The 15,444-nt window shown below is 54.2% G+C and overlaps 4 protein-coding genes across 4 annotated transcripts; 3 read left to right on the plus strand and 1 right to left on the minus strand.

Moving 5' to 3' along the window:
- Window positions 1–1,579: 1,579 nt before the first annotated feature.
- BBA_00545 (penicillin-binding protein) lies at window positions 1,580–3,357 on the plus strand (the record flags this gene model as incomplete). Its single annotated transcript, XM_008595642.1, has 3 exons — window positions 1,580–1,804; window positions 1,864–2,840; window positions 2,892–3,357. 3 exons carry the CDS (start codon window positions 1,580–1,582, stop codon window positions 3,355–3,357), a joined length of 1,668 nt encoding a protein of 555 aa, XP_008593864.1.
- A 792-nt stretch (window positions 3,358–4,149) lies between these two features.
- BBA_00546 (calcium-dependent protein kinase) lies at window positions 4,150–6,503 on the plus strand (the record flags this gene model as incomplete). Its single annotated transcript, XM_008595643.1, has 2 exons — window positions 4,150–4,196; window positions 4,283–6,503. 2 exons carry the CDS (start codon window positions 4,150–4,152, stop codon window positions 6,501–6,503), a joined length of 2,268 nt encoding a protein of 755 aa, XP_008593865.1.
- A 460-nt stretch (window positions 6,504–6,963) lies between these two features.
- On the minus strand, window positions 6,964–8,277 carry BBA_00547 (purine nucleoside permease; the record flags this gene model as incomplete). Its single annotated transcript, XM_008595644.1, has 2 exons — window positions 6,964–8,106; window positions 8,182–8,277. 2 exons carry the CDS (start codon window positions 8,275–8,277, stop codon window positions 6,964–6,966), a joined length of 1,239 nt encoding a protein of 412 aa, XP_008593866.1.
- A 3,136-nt stretch (window positions 8,278–11,413) lies between these two features.
- On the plus strand, window positions 11,414–15,223 carry BBA_00548 (calcium-translocating P-type ATPase; the record flags this gene model as incomplete). Its single annotated transcript, XM_008595645.1, has 1 exon — window positions 11,414–15,223. One exon carries the CDS (start codon window positions 11,414–11,416, stop codon window positions 15,221–15,223), a length of 3,810 nt encoding a protein of 1,269 aa, XP_008593867.1.
- Between the last annotated feature and the right edge of the window lie 221 nt (window positions 15,224–15,444).

The following is a 15,444-nucleotide window of genomic DNA, read 5'->3' on the forward strand; positions in this document are numbered from 1 at the left end:
TGAGGTTTAATATTGACAGAAAACCCCGGGCAAAAAAAATAATTATATGCCATAAGAGAGAGGGCTTCTTCCATTATTCAAATTCCACAGAGTTGCTGTTGCGGCTGTGGGCGGACTTGCCTGCTGCAGTCAGGAGAATCGGACGACAGGAAATCGGGTAGCTCAGCAGATGACACCCAAGCATGTATCACTCCGGCAACTTTTCCGAAAATATTTCAGAGCGACATTCATTTCCTATGCAAGAGACTTTCAAGCATGCTATAGCCCTTGTCTCGATACCAGTTTTACCTTTGAACAAGGCTGAAGCCGGGATTCATAACACACCTCGGTGTGCATTGTGGCCAAGATGCACGGACGCCAATAGCGCGAGCGCGAGCACTAGTTATTACACAAGGTGAATATAACCTCGGGGTTCTCTTCGCCTCCCTCGCTTCTACTTTGCAAATACTGAATACACCTTGACAATCGACTTTCATCGCCCCCTTGCCTCTATTGTGGGAATATCAGTATTTCCGGACTTTTGGTAGAACCTCGCTTCCATGCTTGCAGTACTGACACCTTACGTCACGTTATCTAACTTGCAGAAGTTGATTCACCAACTTGAAACCCATGTCCTCGCCTCCGACGACCCGGAAGCAACCAAATTCAAGACAACAGTCTATGGATCCACCAAAAGATTGATGCTGAACTGACACCGCGACATTTAAAAAAATGACCAATATAACCGCCAACTCAACGTACCATAGACCCTCTGCTAACTAGTTACTAGTGTCCCCTCCCCCATCAGCGGACCGCCGTAGTACTAGAACCGTTGTCATTTTCGGGCCATGTAGGAATCCATATTCGACTGATAAGTAACGAATAGTTACCTAGTTACCCCCAAGTCCCAACGTGGGCTTATTAGGCACCCTCCATTCGGTGCCCAACCTCAAGGTAGACGACCAAATTATCCTTGAGAATGACCCTTTTCTTCTTCAGTTGTCCCGGATGATTTCCGGTCAGCTCAAATGGAGATGAGAAAACCGAGACCTTTGTTGCTGCGGTTATCGCCCCCGAGGGCTAGTAGCAAATCCACTCATATCAGAGCACGACGGGCGCAACGACTGGGGTTGACAAGTTCCCAACGGTCATCGCCAATCAAGAGCGTTGCATCGAGGAGTTCTTGTTTTTTCATGGGCTCATTCCAATGCCGAGCTGTACATGAAAAAGCAACGCGGCGCCCGCCGGGCCCGAGCCAGGCCCCCCCGAGCTGGCAACTTGCCTGCGCATAATGCAACCATCAGTGTCAGTATAAAAGAAGCCCTTTATTCCTGCGGCTTCTAAGGGCGCCAGCGGCCTTTCTGTTCCCCCCCCCCAGATGTCATGCGGAGGCGAGGAAACAACTTTACCAATCGCACCGAGCGGGATTGTCAGCATATCTGCCTTTTTGCGCTTCGTCCAACTTTGCTTATCGTTGTGTCCGCGCGCTAGTTGACAGCCATCGCTCGAGCGTTCGAGGAGTCCTTGCGCTTGCTCGTCTGATAAAGGATACTTTTCTGTTCCAAGAAATTCCCGTTCTTTTTTTTTTTTGCTTTTCACAATGAGGCTCCCGAGGCATCCTCGTCACCGCAGCTGGGCCGCGCAATTGGCCATGCAAGTCGTCCTCGCCGCTGCCGCGCTCGCTGCGCCCGTCGTGGAGATTGGTGCAGGAAGCGTATCAATCATCACGCCTGACTTTGAGAGCTTCGTGCGAGCGCAAATGAGTAGCGGTCATGTGCCTGGCATGGCCATGTCCATCATCGATGGCAACAATACATGGTCCAAGGTAAGTCGCAATTGTGTGTCGATTTTGGCCGACAGTCCCTGACTGGGCTTTTCTGCCAGGGCTACGGCTACTCTTCAGAAGACCACCGCTCTGTAACACCATCTACTCTGTTCTTCTGCGGTAGCATGACAAAGTCAAATACAGCAGCTGCGCTGTCAATCATCATCGACGATGCTGCCAACTCCTCAACTCCTGTTGAATGGGATACACCCGTTTCAAATATCCTGCCCGACTTTGTCCTCTCTGAGCAATGGGCTACAGATCACATTACAGTAACGGATGCCCTTTGTCATCGAACCGGATACCCAAGACATGACTTGTCCGGGCCATATCATAACAACACCAAAGAGATGATACGCCGTTTTCGTTACTTGCCAATGTCTGCTGAGCCGCGCGCCAAGTGGCAATACAACAACATGATGTTTGGTACCATGGGCCACGTCATTGAGAAGCTCGGCAACACGTCGCTCGCGCGCTTCTTCCGAGACAGGCTGTGGCGGCCCATGGGCATGAACCACACGTACCTGCACCCAGGCGAGGCGCGCGCCGGCGGCGAGCATCTCGCAACATCATTTTACTGGGATAATGATACGCAGACTCTGTACCCCATGCCCCAGCACGATGAGTCGAGTATTGCGGGCGCGGGCATGGCCATCTCGTCGGTGGACGACTGGTCAAGGTATCTCCGGCACATGCTGGACGAAACAGGTCCCGTTTCCAAAGCTGGGCATGCAATGATCAGAAAATCGCACATGGTGGTGGGTGAGAGCGTCGATGTCTTGGCCGCGGCTTTTACGGGCCAGGCCTCCTATGCGCTCGGCTGGAACGTCGGTGTCTTTGAGAATGAAGCCGTCTGGTATCACTCTGGCTATGTAAACCAAATGGTATCGTTCATGTTGTTTGTGCCCAGCCGCAAGTTTGCATACGTCGCCATGATGAATACGAATTCATTAGCGTCACTAGATGCAATTACCGCCAGAGTATTGAACGACTATTTCAAAGTAGAGCCGAGCAAGCGATTTGACCCGCAAGAAGTGTAAGGGCTTGCCAGTTGTCATCACGAGTCTTGACTAACATGTCGTTCTAGGTACAGCAAGTATCGATCCAAGAGCGAGATCGAACTCGACACATGTCCAAAGTTCAAATACCCAAACCTGGTCAGCGCGCCCCAGGACGCCGGTGCTCCCCTGGACACCTTCTTGGGCACATATCACAACGACGGCTACGGCACCATTGCCATCTCCCGTGACTGTGCCTGGCAGGGGCCAGCGAACACACCAACCGCATTCAGTCTGTTCGATGGACACTGCATGCTGCGCGTGCAAAAGGGCAACAGCTTTGGCAATCCGCTGTCCTATCGCTTGCAGCACGTCTCTGGTGCATCTTGGGTCGCATGGCTCTACATGGACGACTACCCCATGGTGAAGCGTCCAGTTGCATGCTACAGAGCACAGTTTGAGGTGGATGGGCAGGGAACGCCTGTTAGATTTGGCATTGACATGAGAGACGAAACGGCACATACTCCATTGGTGTGGTTCGACCGTACGAATTGATGAGCTATCGGCGGCGTGTCAGAAATGTATATAGACACATGATTTAGCAAGCGTCCTTTTTGGTTACACGACTTTGATGAATTTTTGACGATTGAAATAGACCAATGTTGGCCAAAAAAACCAGCCATTCCTTCAAAGTCGTCTGGGTTGAAGTAGGGTAGCTATTTATCAGCTGCTCTTTCAAAACGTTCGCGGCCTTTGACGGCACCGATTCACCGCCCCCTCGTGAAAGTCCATCTGGACGTGATTCGGGCCGACCATGTCTGTCCGTCGGCTTTCGCCCAGTGCATGCAGCTTCTGCCGTCTGCTTGTCGTGTGCATGCGGAGCGCCTTATCATGACACCTCTCTCGCAAGTTTGACGTGTGTCAGAAAATGCAGCATCACACCGCCTTGTTCACGGAGCCAGTCAGAGTATAAAATGCGTGCCGTGGAGCACTCCAACGGCAATGAATTTATACCCTGTGCCAGTCCAATGAAGCTGTTTTGCGGTTGACAAGGCGAGCTGAACCTTTTAAGGGATCGCGGCGACGAGGTCTCACCAGAAACTGGATTCCGCCCTTGCAGCTCAGCTCAGCTCCCCCCACCTTTTGCCACAAACACTTCAGCAGCAACATCCTCGATAAATTTCTTTCCAATTTTCTCTGCCGACGATATTGTCTTGCTCTGCCGCCAGACGCGGTCATCAAACGAGCAGGTGATGCACTATCCTGACATTTGGATGGAGAGCTCGCCCGGCAACGGTATATGTACCTGTTTGCCAGAGCTATCTATAGCCTCGACCCGCCTACGTCATGTCCCTAATTCCATACCACCCTCGCGAGGGCCGTGAAATAGTCCTGTAGGTGCCGTCAACCAACTAGCCCATTCATCGAAAACTGCATCGTACAAGTTTGTCCCATTAACCTCAGCATATCCCGCCTGCAGCCGTCATCGCAACGCCGTCGTTGTTCGAGATCCCGACTCCCAGCGCCTCGAAATTCGCGGTCAGACATGTCCGCATTGCCAGCAGCCGCTGCCGCAAGGCTCGACTTCTGCGGCCAATCATACCTATGACCGGTACGAAGGAGCCGAAGATTCCTTTGTCGATCCAGAATACTTTCGCATGCTGCGCCGCGGCAATTACAATTTTCTCCCTGCCGCCCGAGCTTCGCAGAGCCCCGTGCGCACGCTGCCGCGGCCCGACTACAACGGCGGCCGCATCGGATTTCGATCGCCAGAGGTGCTGGACGAAGAAGAAGAAGAAGACCTGGAGCCTATTCGGGCTCCGGAGCAGCCGCAGAGGAGGGGCAGCAGAATCCGCCGCGAAGCCTTCAGTCCCAACTACTACAAGACCTTTTTCAGTGAGGAGCGTGTTCTGGGAAAAGGCGGCAAGGGAGTCGTTTTGCTCGTACGACACAAACTAGACGGGCATAGTCTCGGGCAGTTTGCTTGCAAGCGAGTCCCTGTGGGCGACGATCACGAATGGCTGGAAAAGGCCCTGGTTGAGGTTGAACTGCTGGCTAACCTCTCGCACCCAAACCTGGTTTCCTACCGCCATGTGTGGCTGGAGGATGTGCGGTTGAGCATGTTTGGCCCGCCAGTTGCCTGCGCATTTATCCTTCAGCAATACTGCAATGGCGGCGACCTGCAGCACCATGTTGTCGGCGATGTCCCGACGCCGACGACCAAGGAAGAGCTCAAAGCCCAAATGCGACGGCGGTCAAAGGGCCAGCCCGAGCCGCCTAAAAATCTCACCGCTGTCAAGTCCCAGCTCGCGTTGGAGGAAATCTACTCGCTCTTCAAAGACGTCACGACCGGCGTCGACTACCTTCATCATCATAACTATATACACCGCGACCTGAAGCCCAGTAATTGCCTAATACACCGCGACAACTCTGGTATACGGTGCTTGATTAGTGACTTTGGCGAGGTTCAGGTGGAGAATGCAGCCAGAAACTCGACCGGAGCTACGGGTACCATATCGTACTGCGCCCCGGAAGTTCTTAAGCTGGACCCGGCGACTGGCTTCTACGGCAACTTTACGACCAAGTCGGACATGTTTTCGCTGGGCATGATTCTATATTTCATGTGCTTTGGCAAGCTGCCGTATCGCAGCGCCAACGCCATACAAGAGGAGCTGGAGGATGTGGAGCTGCTACGCGCCGAGATTGCAGACTGGAAGGGCTTCAAAGACGAGCGGCGCGAAAGGCCCGACTTGCCAGCCAAGCTGTACACGCTGCTCAAGAAGCTGCTGTCTCTCGATCCCGCGGAGAGACCGAGCGCAAACGAAGTGTTACACGCGATGACGAGTGAGACCAACTTTGAGACCCTGGGACGTCCAGAGCGGGCCAATCCGGTGCTGGGGGGCTTGCGCGGGAGCCGAGTGCAGAATCTAGATACCCCAGCTGGGTCAGGAACGCCCGTACCAGGTGAGTTTTTCGAAGCTGGATTCGGAAACACCTCGTATATTAACCTCAGCTGTCCAGACACGACACAAAACACGAACCGAGGCTACGATGACTCGGCAGCCTGGGTTGCGTCGGAGAATGCAGACGCGAATACATCGTCGGGCCTCCCTAACGACCAGGTGGTTGAGCAGTCGCTCACAGTCTCGCACCGAGACGCAAATGGCTACCGGGATGAATCTGCAACGCCGACCGCCACCAGCGTCATTGCCGCGGCGCCGCGGCACTTGTCCCCCCACGATCACCACCACCAGCGGGCGCCGACCACGCCGCTGCTGCTGCCCCCGCCGCGCAGTCGCTGGGCGGAAATCGAGCACCGCATCTCCGTCGTGCTCTACCACGCGTGCCACGCCCTGGGCATCGAGACGCAGTCGCTCGTGTACGCCTTCCAGCTGGCCCTCTTTGCGCTCAAGACGGCGACGCTGGCGCGGCCGTGCTGGCCGTACGTCGCGAACCTCGAGGTGTGCGCGCCGCTGCTCGTCGTCGCCGCGCTCGAGCTGCTCTTTGCCTCGTCGCCCGTGAGCCACGTCGGCGGCGGCGGTTCGCTGCGTGGCGGCCAGCCCTACCACGTCGGCGGGCTGTTTCAAGCCCGTGGCACGGGCGCCTTGCTGCTCGCATTTCACTTTGCCACGCTGTGGCTCGCGGGCCGCTGGGATGCCTTGTGCGTCCACGGGCCGCACCAAGAATGGACCGATTGGTAGAAATGTTCGATGGGTCGTTGCACAGCGAGAGAATAGCATGTTGCTTGTCCTTTTTTTTCTTCTTTCTTTTTTTTCTTTTTTTCTTTTTCCTTCTGTTGAGGATGCCGAAGCGTCGCTTGTGTTGCAGCTTTGTGTTGCAAGTTTTTTTGCATCCTTGCCACGTTGTAACACGGGTCGGCTGCCTTGGTTACACGACTTATACCCAGTCACTTTTTCTCATCTTTTTCCTTTTGATTCTCTGTGTCGTGGAGTGTTGATGGCGTGAAATGTTGATGGTGTCAAATTTAATGAAATCATGAGCTTACGAAGAATGGTTGAATCGGAATAGCATTGACATGAGATTCTTTATTTGTCTTTTAATAATAGCAACTATATACTACTAGTTTGTGTACATTGTAATATTTTGTTCAAGAAAATGCTTCATAATATGGCATTCGCCACCACCGCAGTCTCTTCCCCTCTACGCTCTTGCCAAGTTTGCCTCCTTCTGCCGTTCTTGGCGCCGCGCTTCTACATGCTCTTGTGACTGCATCCGCACTCGCCTCCTCGCTTGCCTATTCGATCCTGCCGTCACCAGCCGACGCTGCGCGTCCAGCCTCACCCCGGGCGTGCCAAAGTCGGGCTCGCCGCCAAGACTGCCGAGCATGTCTCCCACGTAATTATCCGGCGCGAGGCCCCGCGCAAACGTTTCGTCCCAGCCGCGGACGATGCCGCGGACGACCTGCACCCCAGCGCTGTACATGTTTTGCGCCGCAATGGCCTGGCCGGGCTGCGCGGCGGCCTCGGCCATGAAGTCGCGAATGGGCACGCCCGGCGGCGGGCGGTCAAAGTTGGCGCCGGCGCGTAGGAGCACGATGCGGGAAAAGTCGACGAGGCGGTCGGCGGCGCCGCGCACGAGGACCTCGAGAATGGCATTGTCTTCCTGCGCGCTCATGCAGTACGCACCGGTGCCGTTGGTCCAGATCTCGGTCGTCGCGTCGAATTCTTGCGCGAGCTTGTCCCCGACAAAATAGACATCGCTCGTCGTGACGTCGCACTTGACCAGGCCGGGAGGAGCGGCGGCACTCCCGGCCGCGTATTGCGCACCGAGAGCGCGCGCATTGTCGGCGTCGTCGAGCGTGGCCGTCGAGGCCAGTTCGTAGGCGGCGTCACGCAGCTTGGCGTTGAGCTCAAAGACTTCGGAGCCATAGACAACGCTCGGGTACTGGTGAGGTCGGTCGCTGCCGTATGAAATGTAGCCCGTGTCCCAGTCGTCTGGCGCTGAGCGCGGATCGACCTCGTACTGCAGTCCCACCTGCACAGCGTACCGTGCAAACGCAACGCTGCCTAGCGTCGCGCGGTGCGGGTTGACGCCTGCGATGCCGCCGAGGAGAAAGTACGTCTTGCGCAAGTCAAAGGCTGGCGACAGGAGCAGCGCCATGGCGGACGCTGCAGCGTTGATTTCGCCCTCGCCGACGGTGACGTGGCAGACGCTGGCGTCCTGCGTGCAGGAGATGGAGGGGAATAGCATGGAGAGGCCGCGGGTGGTAATGTCGATGGCGGAGAGGTTGCCAAGTCCGCAATGCTCGAATTTGTGGTACCAGGCTTGTGCTTCTGGAGCAAACTAGACGGAGCAGCAAGGTTGCATGTTAGCGAGTTCGAGGGGCCGGAGGGAAGGCTGCTGGGCAGGATGACCAACCATGGAAACAATCATGACCTTGGGGGTGATGGTATCGGCTGCGACGGCGACAGCCACGGCAACGACCATGGTAATGAGTTGTGTCAAGAGATGCATAGTGAGAGGTGTCTTGGATGTAAGATTCTGTTTGTCCAGAGGTGTCGAAACTAACGGAACACATCCTGTGATTTTTATAGGATGCTGATCATTGCTACCCAAGACGGCTCATTACTGATCTATTGTTGCCTCGCTTGCTCAATATGCAATATTGTTGCCGGAAGCAGCTCAGTGCGCTTCGGTTGCAGTCGCCGAGACTGGGGACGGCGAGCTCCATCGTGGCGAGAACTCTTGAGCGGGCGAGCACGGCGAAACTCACACACACAAAGACAAGACTTTTTAGACGAGAACCTTGAAAAAGGAAAAAAAGGGGGAATCTCTGTCAAGGAAACACAGGCGGCCCCGACAGATTGGTTCCGTCTTCTTGTCCTAACCTGGGAAGACAGTGTCATGGCGCACAGTGATCAGGCACGCTGCCGACGACCAGTCTCTGACTGCTCAGCTGACAGAGGGCTCCAAATTAGCAACCTTGTCTGAAAGAGAACCAGTCTCGCGGATCATGGTGACACGAGACGTAGCGGAGCCGCTTGACGGGAGCTCAATGACGGGCAAGACGTGAGTGTGTGACGCTTCAGAGAGCCACCCGTCGCTTACACGGTCCGGCATGTTGAGGGTCAGAACATCCGACAGAAGCTTCGGCTTCTAAGTTCGACGTATTTTGTCGATTGCGCCTACAAGGTTACTGCCAGCAACTACCTATCCATTCTGTCGTCTCCTCAGACAAGGAAGTCCCGACCCTGAAATTCGTACAACAATTCCAGGTAGTATTTAAGGTGAATGACAGTTCGGCCGAGTCTATTCACGGAATGAATCGTCTCCGCCACCACCGCTCGCGTTCGGTGCCGTTTGCATCAGCTGGTACGAACGCGCGTCGCCGTCTTCTAGGCCGATCTCGCACGTACTACTTGTCATTGGCTTCGATGAGCGGCGCGACAATGCTTGAAGATAGAAGAGTGGCTACCTGAAAGGGCGGACCATCGCGTGGTCGGCGGAACACGGCTACTTCTCGAAAGTCTTCTTGAAAGCCCCCTTGGTGGCGGTGTCGTTTCATGACCTCGGATTTCCTTCGATCGTATCATCGGGAAGACTTAGCTTGCCATACGAGCTATGGAGAGCGAAGACGTACACAAGCAGACGTCTAAAAGCATGCCTGATTTTGAGACCAGGGCAGTCGCCGGGTTCAAAATACACGGTCAAACTCGTTGACTGGAAGACTGGGATAGCCTAGTCAGTAATTCTCCGATGAGAGGACCGCACACTGTAATTACTCCGCAGAAAGATGTTCTCAGCCCTACGCTCGCCTAGGCGCGCTCTGGATATACGCCAAGCATAATCGCCATGAGAGGATATTTCCCGCAGTACGATTAGAGTTTGAGAAAAAATTCTAGATGTTTTCAGTTGCGTCGTTCCCAATGCCAGACACGATAATAGCTGATTTATGCGACATGGGTTAACGGTTCGTAAGCTGCGTTTGATGGAGGCGTATTAACTAGCGCAAGACACTAGCTGCAAGGCTAGGTCAAAGTAGGTGCGTTGGTTCGAGAAACCAGCATATCTCGGTGTCCTGGTAATATGTATGTGGCGGCAGGTGGACGCTGGTGGCGGGGACGAGGCCGAGTTGGAGCAATTGTTGATGGAGCCACGGCAATTGGACTGCGTGTGCAAGGCAGTGCCAAGAATTGCGATAGGCGTAACCTTCGTAATAAGATAGAAAAGGACAAGGGATGGATGTAGAATCCACGGGGGTGGGTGACAGGGTTGCTTTGCGGGTGGAATCGCCAGGATGCGCAAGATTTTAAGTTGAGGGGGCAGGCTGCGTGACGAGTCACGACAACGATGGTGCTGGGGGCGGCGGTGACGATCCGGTGAGGCCGATGCATTTGCAGTTGGGTATCATGCAGCTGATATCAAGGAGCTTCTGCTGATGGCTGCGGTGATCATTGAGACAAGCAAAGGCATCGATGCCATGGCACCCTCAAGTTGAATGCGGCAAAGGGAGCTTACCAGGTACGGAGCATTCTGTACGGAGGTAGCACCGTAGGTAGGTACGGATTAAAGTACCTAGATTTGGATGGCGGGAAACCGGCCCCACACTGCCACGTACGTGACGGTACAATGCATACATCGAGCAAGGCCGCGAACGTGAGCCGCGCTTTTAGAGGCTTGGCAATGGATGGGGACGTGCATTCGATGCCTGATGGGACTTTTGCAAGGCTCATGCAAGATGGCGAGTAGAATAAAAAATAAAAGAAAGAGGGCGCTTGGTGGGAGATTTTCGCGGCCATTTAGCACTCTGGCTTTTACGGAGTATTTTGTGGTGGTATAAGGGAGCGAGGAGTCGCAAAACAAGAAAATAGACTGGCAAAAATAGAACAAAAATAAAGCAAGACATTACAATGTTTAATTGCAACCATAATTCATCATCTACAGATAACGGGCCAAGGAACCTCTACCCCCCCGGCTCGGCCAACCAACCAGGGCCCGCCAAGGAGCGCCCCAGAGCTTATTACAGGTGACAGCTGAGTCGCGACACTACACCAAGACTCCAAGAGAGTCACGACGACCCCGAGCCCACTAAAATCGGCAGCAGCATACGCCCGATGGAAGGCTTGTTTCATGGCGCATGGACCACGGCTACCTGGACAATTGCAGTTTGTCAATCAATTTCCCCATCTCGCTGGGAGAGCCTGACGCAGGTCACATATGGCAAGTAGGTAGATATAGGCAGAATCAGGCCCGCAAGAGACCAAAACAGACTCGTCTATGAGTGGCTGGCCTGACTCTCTTAGCTGCTCCAGTGGCTCAATTTATAGTGGAGTGATCCTGCCCGGTTGACGACGTTAGCGCTGTAACGAGGCTTACCGGAGCTTACAGGGGGGTCAGTCACTGGAAATTTGCGCCCCCAGCGAGCAAACGACTTATCAACTGGCTGGCTCGGCTGATTTCGTTGGCTGGCTTGCCTGGCTGGTCTTGCTTGGCCTGTCAACCTTTGCTTGGCGGCTTCACCACTTTGCTTCCCGTCGCCAGCCGTCGACTCTCTCTTTTTTTCCCCTTCCCCTTCTTTCTCTTGTTCAAAGGCGTCATCTGTGTTTTAAACGCCAGATGCAGCACCTGAGGCGTCATCGTTGTCATCGCCATGGACGAAATCACGCCGGTCCTGGGCCCGGCCACGCCACGTGAGCCGCTCGTTGCGCCCAACCCCGACGCAGCCGCCGCGCCTGCCTCGTTTGAAGAGATCTCGAGGGACATCCACCACGACGAGCCCGCTCCCGACAACAGCCCCTTTGCTTTCTCCCCCAGCCAGCTCTATAAGCTCTTGACATACCGTAGTCTTGCTGCTCTCGATGTCTTTGGTGGCATCTACGGTCTCGCCGGCGGCCTACGAGCCAACGTCTCGACCGGACTTAGCGTCGACGAGACCAAGCTGCCAGGCAAAATCACATTCGAAGAAGCCGTCGCCGCCGCCAGGGAACAGCGCGATCCCAAGATTGAACAGATCCCGCAACCTCGTTCTACCAGTACTGGCATCCTGCTGCGAATAGGAGACGAGCCCAACCACCAGTTCCTCGACCGTCGTCGCATTTACGGCGCGAACCGATTGCCTCGACGACCCCAAAAGTCCTTCTTCAGGCTCATGTGGATTGCTTTCAACGACAAGCTCCTGATTTTGCTCACCATTTCCGCCTGTATCTCCCTTGCCATTGGTATCTACCAGTCCGTCGACGCCAAGACCAAGAATGCCAACATTGAATGGGTAGACGGTGTCACCGTCGTTGTTGCTATTCTCGTCATTGTCCTTGCCAGCGCCATCACCGACTTCCAAAAAAACCACAAGTTTGAAAAGCTCAATGAGCGCAAGTCACAGCGCGACGTTGCTGTGCTACGCTGTGGCAGAATCCAGCAAGTCTCCGTCTACGACGTCATGGTCGGCGACATTATGCACGTCGAGGCTGGCGAGATCCTTGCCGCAGACGGTGTTCTCGTTCGCGCTGCTGGCCTGCACGTAGATGAAGCCTCCGTCTCTGGTGAAGCCGGTCTCGTCCACAAGTCGCTTGCAGTCGATCATGATCCTACGCATGCCGACCGCGCCGACCCTTTCCTCTTTAGCGGAACCACCATCTGTCGCGGTGTAGGCCAATATTTGGCCACGGCGGTGGGTGCTAATTCAACCTATGGACGAACCCTTATCTCGCTGCGCGAGGATGTGGAAGAGACACCACTCCAAGCCAAGCTTGGTCGACTAGGAAAGCAGCTTATTCTCTTTGGTGCCGCCGCCGGCTCCGTTTTCTTCCTCATTCTCTTCATCCAGTTCTTGGTCAACTTGGATGATCTCAAAGGCATTGGCCCATCCGAGAAAGCCGAAAGGTTTTTTGAAATTTTTACCTTTGCCATTACTGTCGTCATCATCACCGTCCCCGAAGGTCTCGCCCTTAATGTTACGATGGCTCTCGCTTTCGCCACCAAGCGCATGCTCAAGGACAACAACCTTGTTCGCCTGATTCGGTCCTGCGAGATTATGGGCAACGCTACGACCGTTTGCTCTGACAAAACTGGGACACTGACACAGAACAAAATGACAGTAGTTGCTGGTCGCATTGGTCTAGACTGCAGCTTCGACGATACTGAAACAACAGAAGTGGCTGCTGGCTCCGGCGCGCCCACCACAGCTGTAGTCAGAGGCGAGACGTCTAGCTATGCAACCTCTCACCTTTCAACAGACCTGCGCGATCTCTTAAAGGATAGCATTGCTCTGAACTCGACCGCTTTTGAGACCAACGATGGCTCCAAACCTAGCTATCTAGGATCTAGCACAGAAACTGCTCTGCTCCAGTTCTCCCATGACCATCTAGGCATGGGCCCGCTGCGTGAAGAGCGTGCCAATACGCCCGTGCTTACCATGTTTCCCTTTGACTCGACTAAAAAGTGGATGGCTGTTCTTATTAAGCTGCCGAACGGACGATATCGACTACTGATCAAAGGTGCTGCTGAAGTTGTCTTCGAATACTGTGCCTATACGATTGCCGATCCGGAATTTCGCATCACCACCTGCCATATGACCGAAGAGAATAGGACGAGCATACGTGACTCTATTCAGGAATATGCTGAACAGATGCTGCGTCCTGTTGCTGTCGCCTTTCGTGATTTCGAAGCATCAGAGGTCTTTGATAATCCAGACGACGACCCGGCCACAGTCAATCTGGAATGGTTCGCTTCCGGCCTGGTCCTTACTGGTCTGTTTGGCATTAGAGATCCACTTCGACCGGAAGTTGTTGATTCTGTCAAGAAATGTCAAGACGCTGGAGTCTTTATTCGCATGATTACCGGTGACAACTTCACGACAGCCAAAGCCATCGCGACTGAGTGTGGCATTTACACACCTGGTGGCATTGCTATGAATGGACCAACCTTTCGAAGATTGTCACCCGAGCAGCTCGACAGAGTCATCCCCCGTCTCCAGGTTCTCGCGCGATCTAGTCCCGAGGATAAGCTATTACTAGTATCGCGGTTGCGTGGTATGAAGGAAACGGTGGCTGTCACCGGAGATGGTACCAACGACGCCCTCGCATTAAAGGCTGCTGATGTCGGTTTCGCCATGGGCTTGCAGGGCACAGAGGTTGCAAAGGAGGCAGCTTCAATCATTCTCCTCGACGACAACTTTGCCTCCATCGTCAAAGCTCTGAGTTGGGGCCGTACCGTCAACGACGCTGTGAAGAAGTTTTGTCAGTTCCAGTTCACAATCAACATTACTGCTGGCATCATTACGGTTGTTTCGAAGCTGGTCGGCGACGCCATCTTCACGGTTGTTCAACTTCTCTGGATCAACTTGATTATGGATATTTTTGCATCCCTCGGTCTGGCCACCGACCACCCTTCTCCCGACTTCTTGAAGCGCAAGCCCGAACCACGCAATGCCCCTATTGTCAGCATTACCATGTGGAAAATGATACTCGGGCAGGCAATCTACCAGCTACTCGTTGTCTTTTTGGTACACTACATCGGTTGGGAACTTTTTAATCCTGGCACCGAGGCTGAAGTCGAGAAGCTGCAAACGCTGGTCTTCAACATATACGTATGGATGCAGTTTTTCAACCAGCACAACTGCCGTCGAGTTGATAACAAGCTGGACATTTGGTACCAAGGTGTGCTGCGCAATCCTTGGTTCATTGGTGTCCAATGTCTCACCTTGGCCGGCCAATTCATCATCATCTTCAAGGGTGGTGAAGCATTCGACACGAAGCCTCTCACCGGTGCCCAATGGGGTTGGAGTATGCTTTTCGGTATACTTACCATCCCATTGGGTGCACTGATTCGCCAAGTCCCTGATCGATGGGTTCTGCGTTTTTTCTTATGGGTCAGGTCGACTTTCCTCACCGTTACCGGCCCTATTCGACGTTGCCTGCCACGCCTGCACAGGAAGAAGAAAGACGAGGAACAAAAAGTCAAGCATCCCGAGCCGCTAAATGCGGTAGAAGAGATGGTGTCTCGTCGGGGCCGCCAGCTGCTGCAGCAACTCAAGGGTGAGGGCAAGGATCTTGAAATGACGGCTGAACAGCGCGAAGCCCTGGAAATCGCCGCCCAGCGCGCACGCGAGGATGACACCGAGCCGGACAAGACTGAAGGCGAGGTTGACCTTCTTGGCCTTATTGAGGCCGCCAAGGTTGGTCGCACAGTGGGACGCGATGTGCTCGAGATTCACCCCCGCACGCCCAAGGAGGACCCCATTCTCGGCACCTGGGTCAACCACCGCGTGCCCCCGAGTCAGGATGAAAACCTCCTGCGCTACATGACTGTCGCAAAGGAGGAGGACACAGCTCGCCGTCGCCCCAACAGAGTTCAAGCCCGCTATCGGTGGGTTGAGCCCACCCGGCCGCAGCTCACACATACGCGACCCAAGGCTCGCAATGGCTTTACTTGGGAATCTTTTCTTCGCTCCAAGCGTCGATAGATGACCTCATTTGCATGCCGTTCTTCTAAGAGGGAGGGGGGGGGGGGGGGGCTGGGGTTCTTCAACACACTTTGATCTTGACGCAAATACATCTGTTCTTTTTTTTCTTTTTTGGTTTTTCATCCACGGGTCTTTTCGATTTTACGGAAAAAGACGATAAGAAAGCGAGCACAAGCATACTGGAAGTAAGTTTTCTTTGTTTCATCGAGGAACATCAAAAA

This window comes from Beauveria bassiana (genome assembly GCF_000280675.1).
Source record: "Beauveria bassiana ARSEF 2860 unplaced genomic scaffold BBA_S00001, whole genome shotgun sequence".
Classification (NCBI taxonomy): domain Eukaryota; kingdom Fungi; phylum Ascomycota; class Sordariomycetes; order Hypocreales; family Cordycipitaceae; genus Beauveria; species Beauveria bassiana.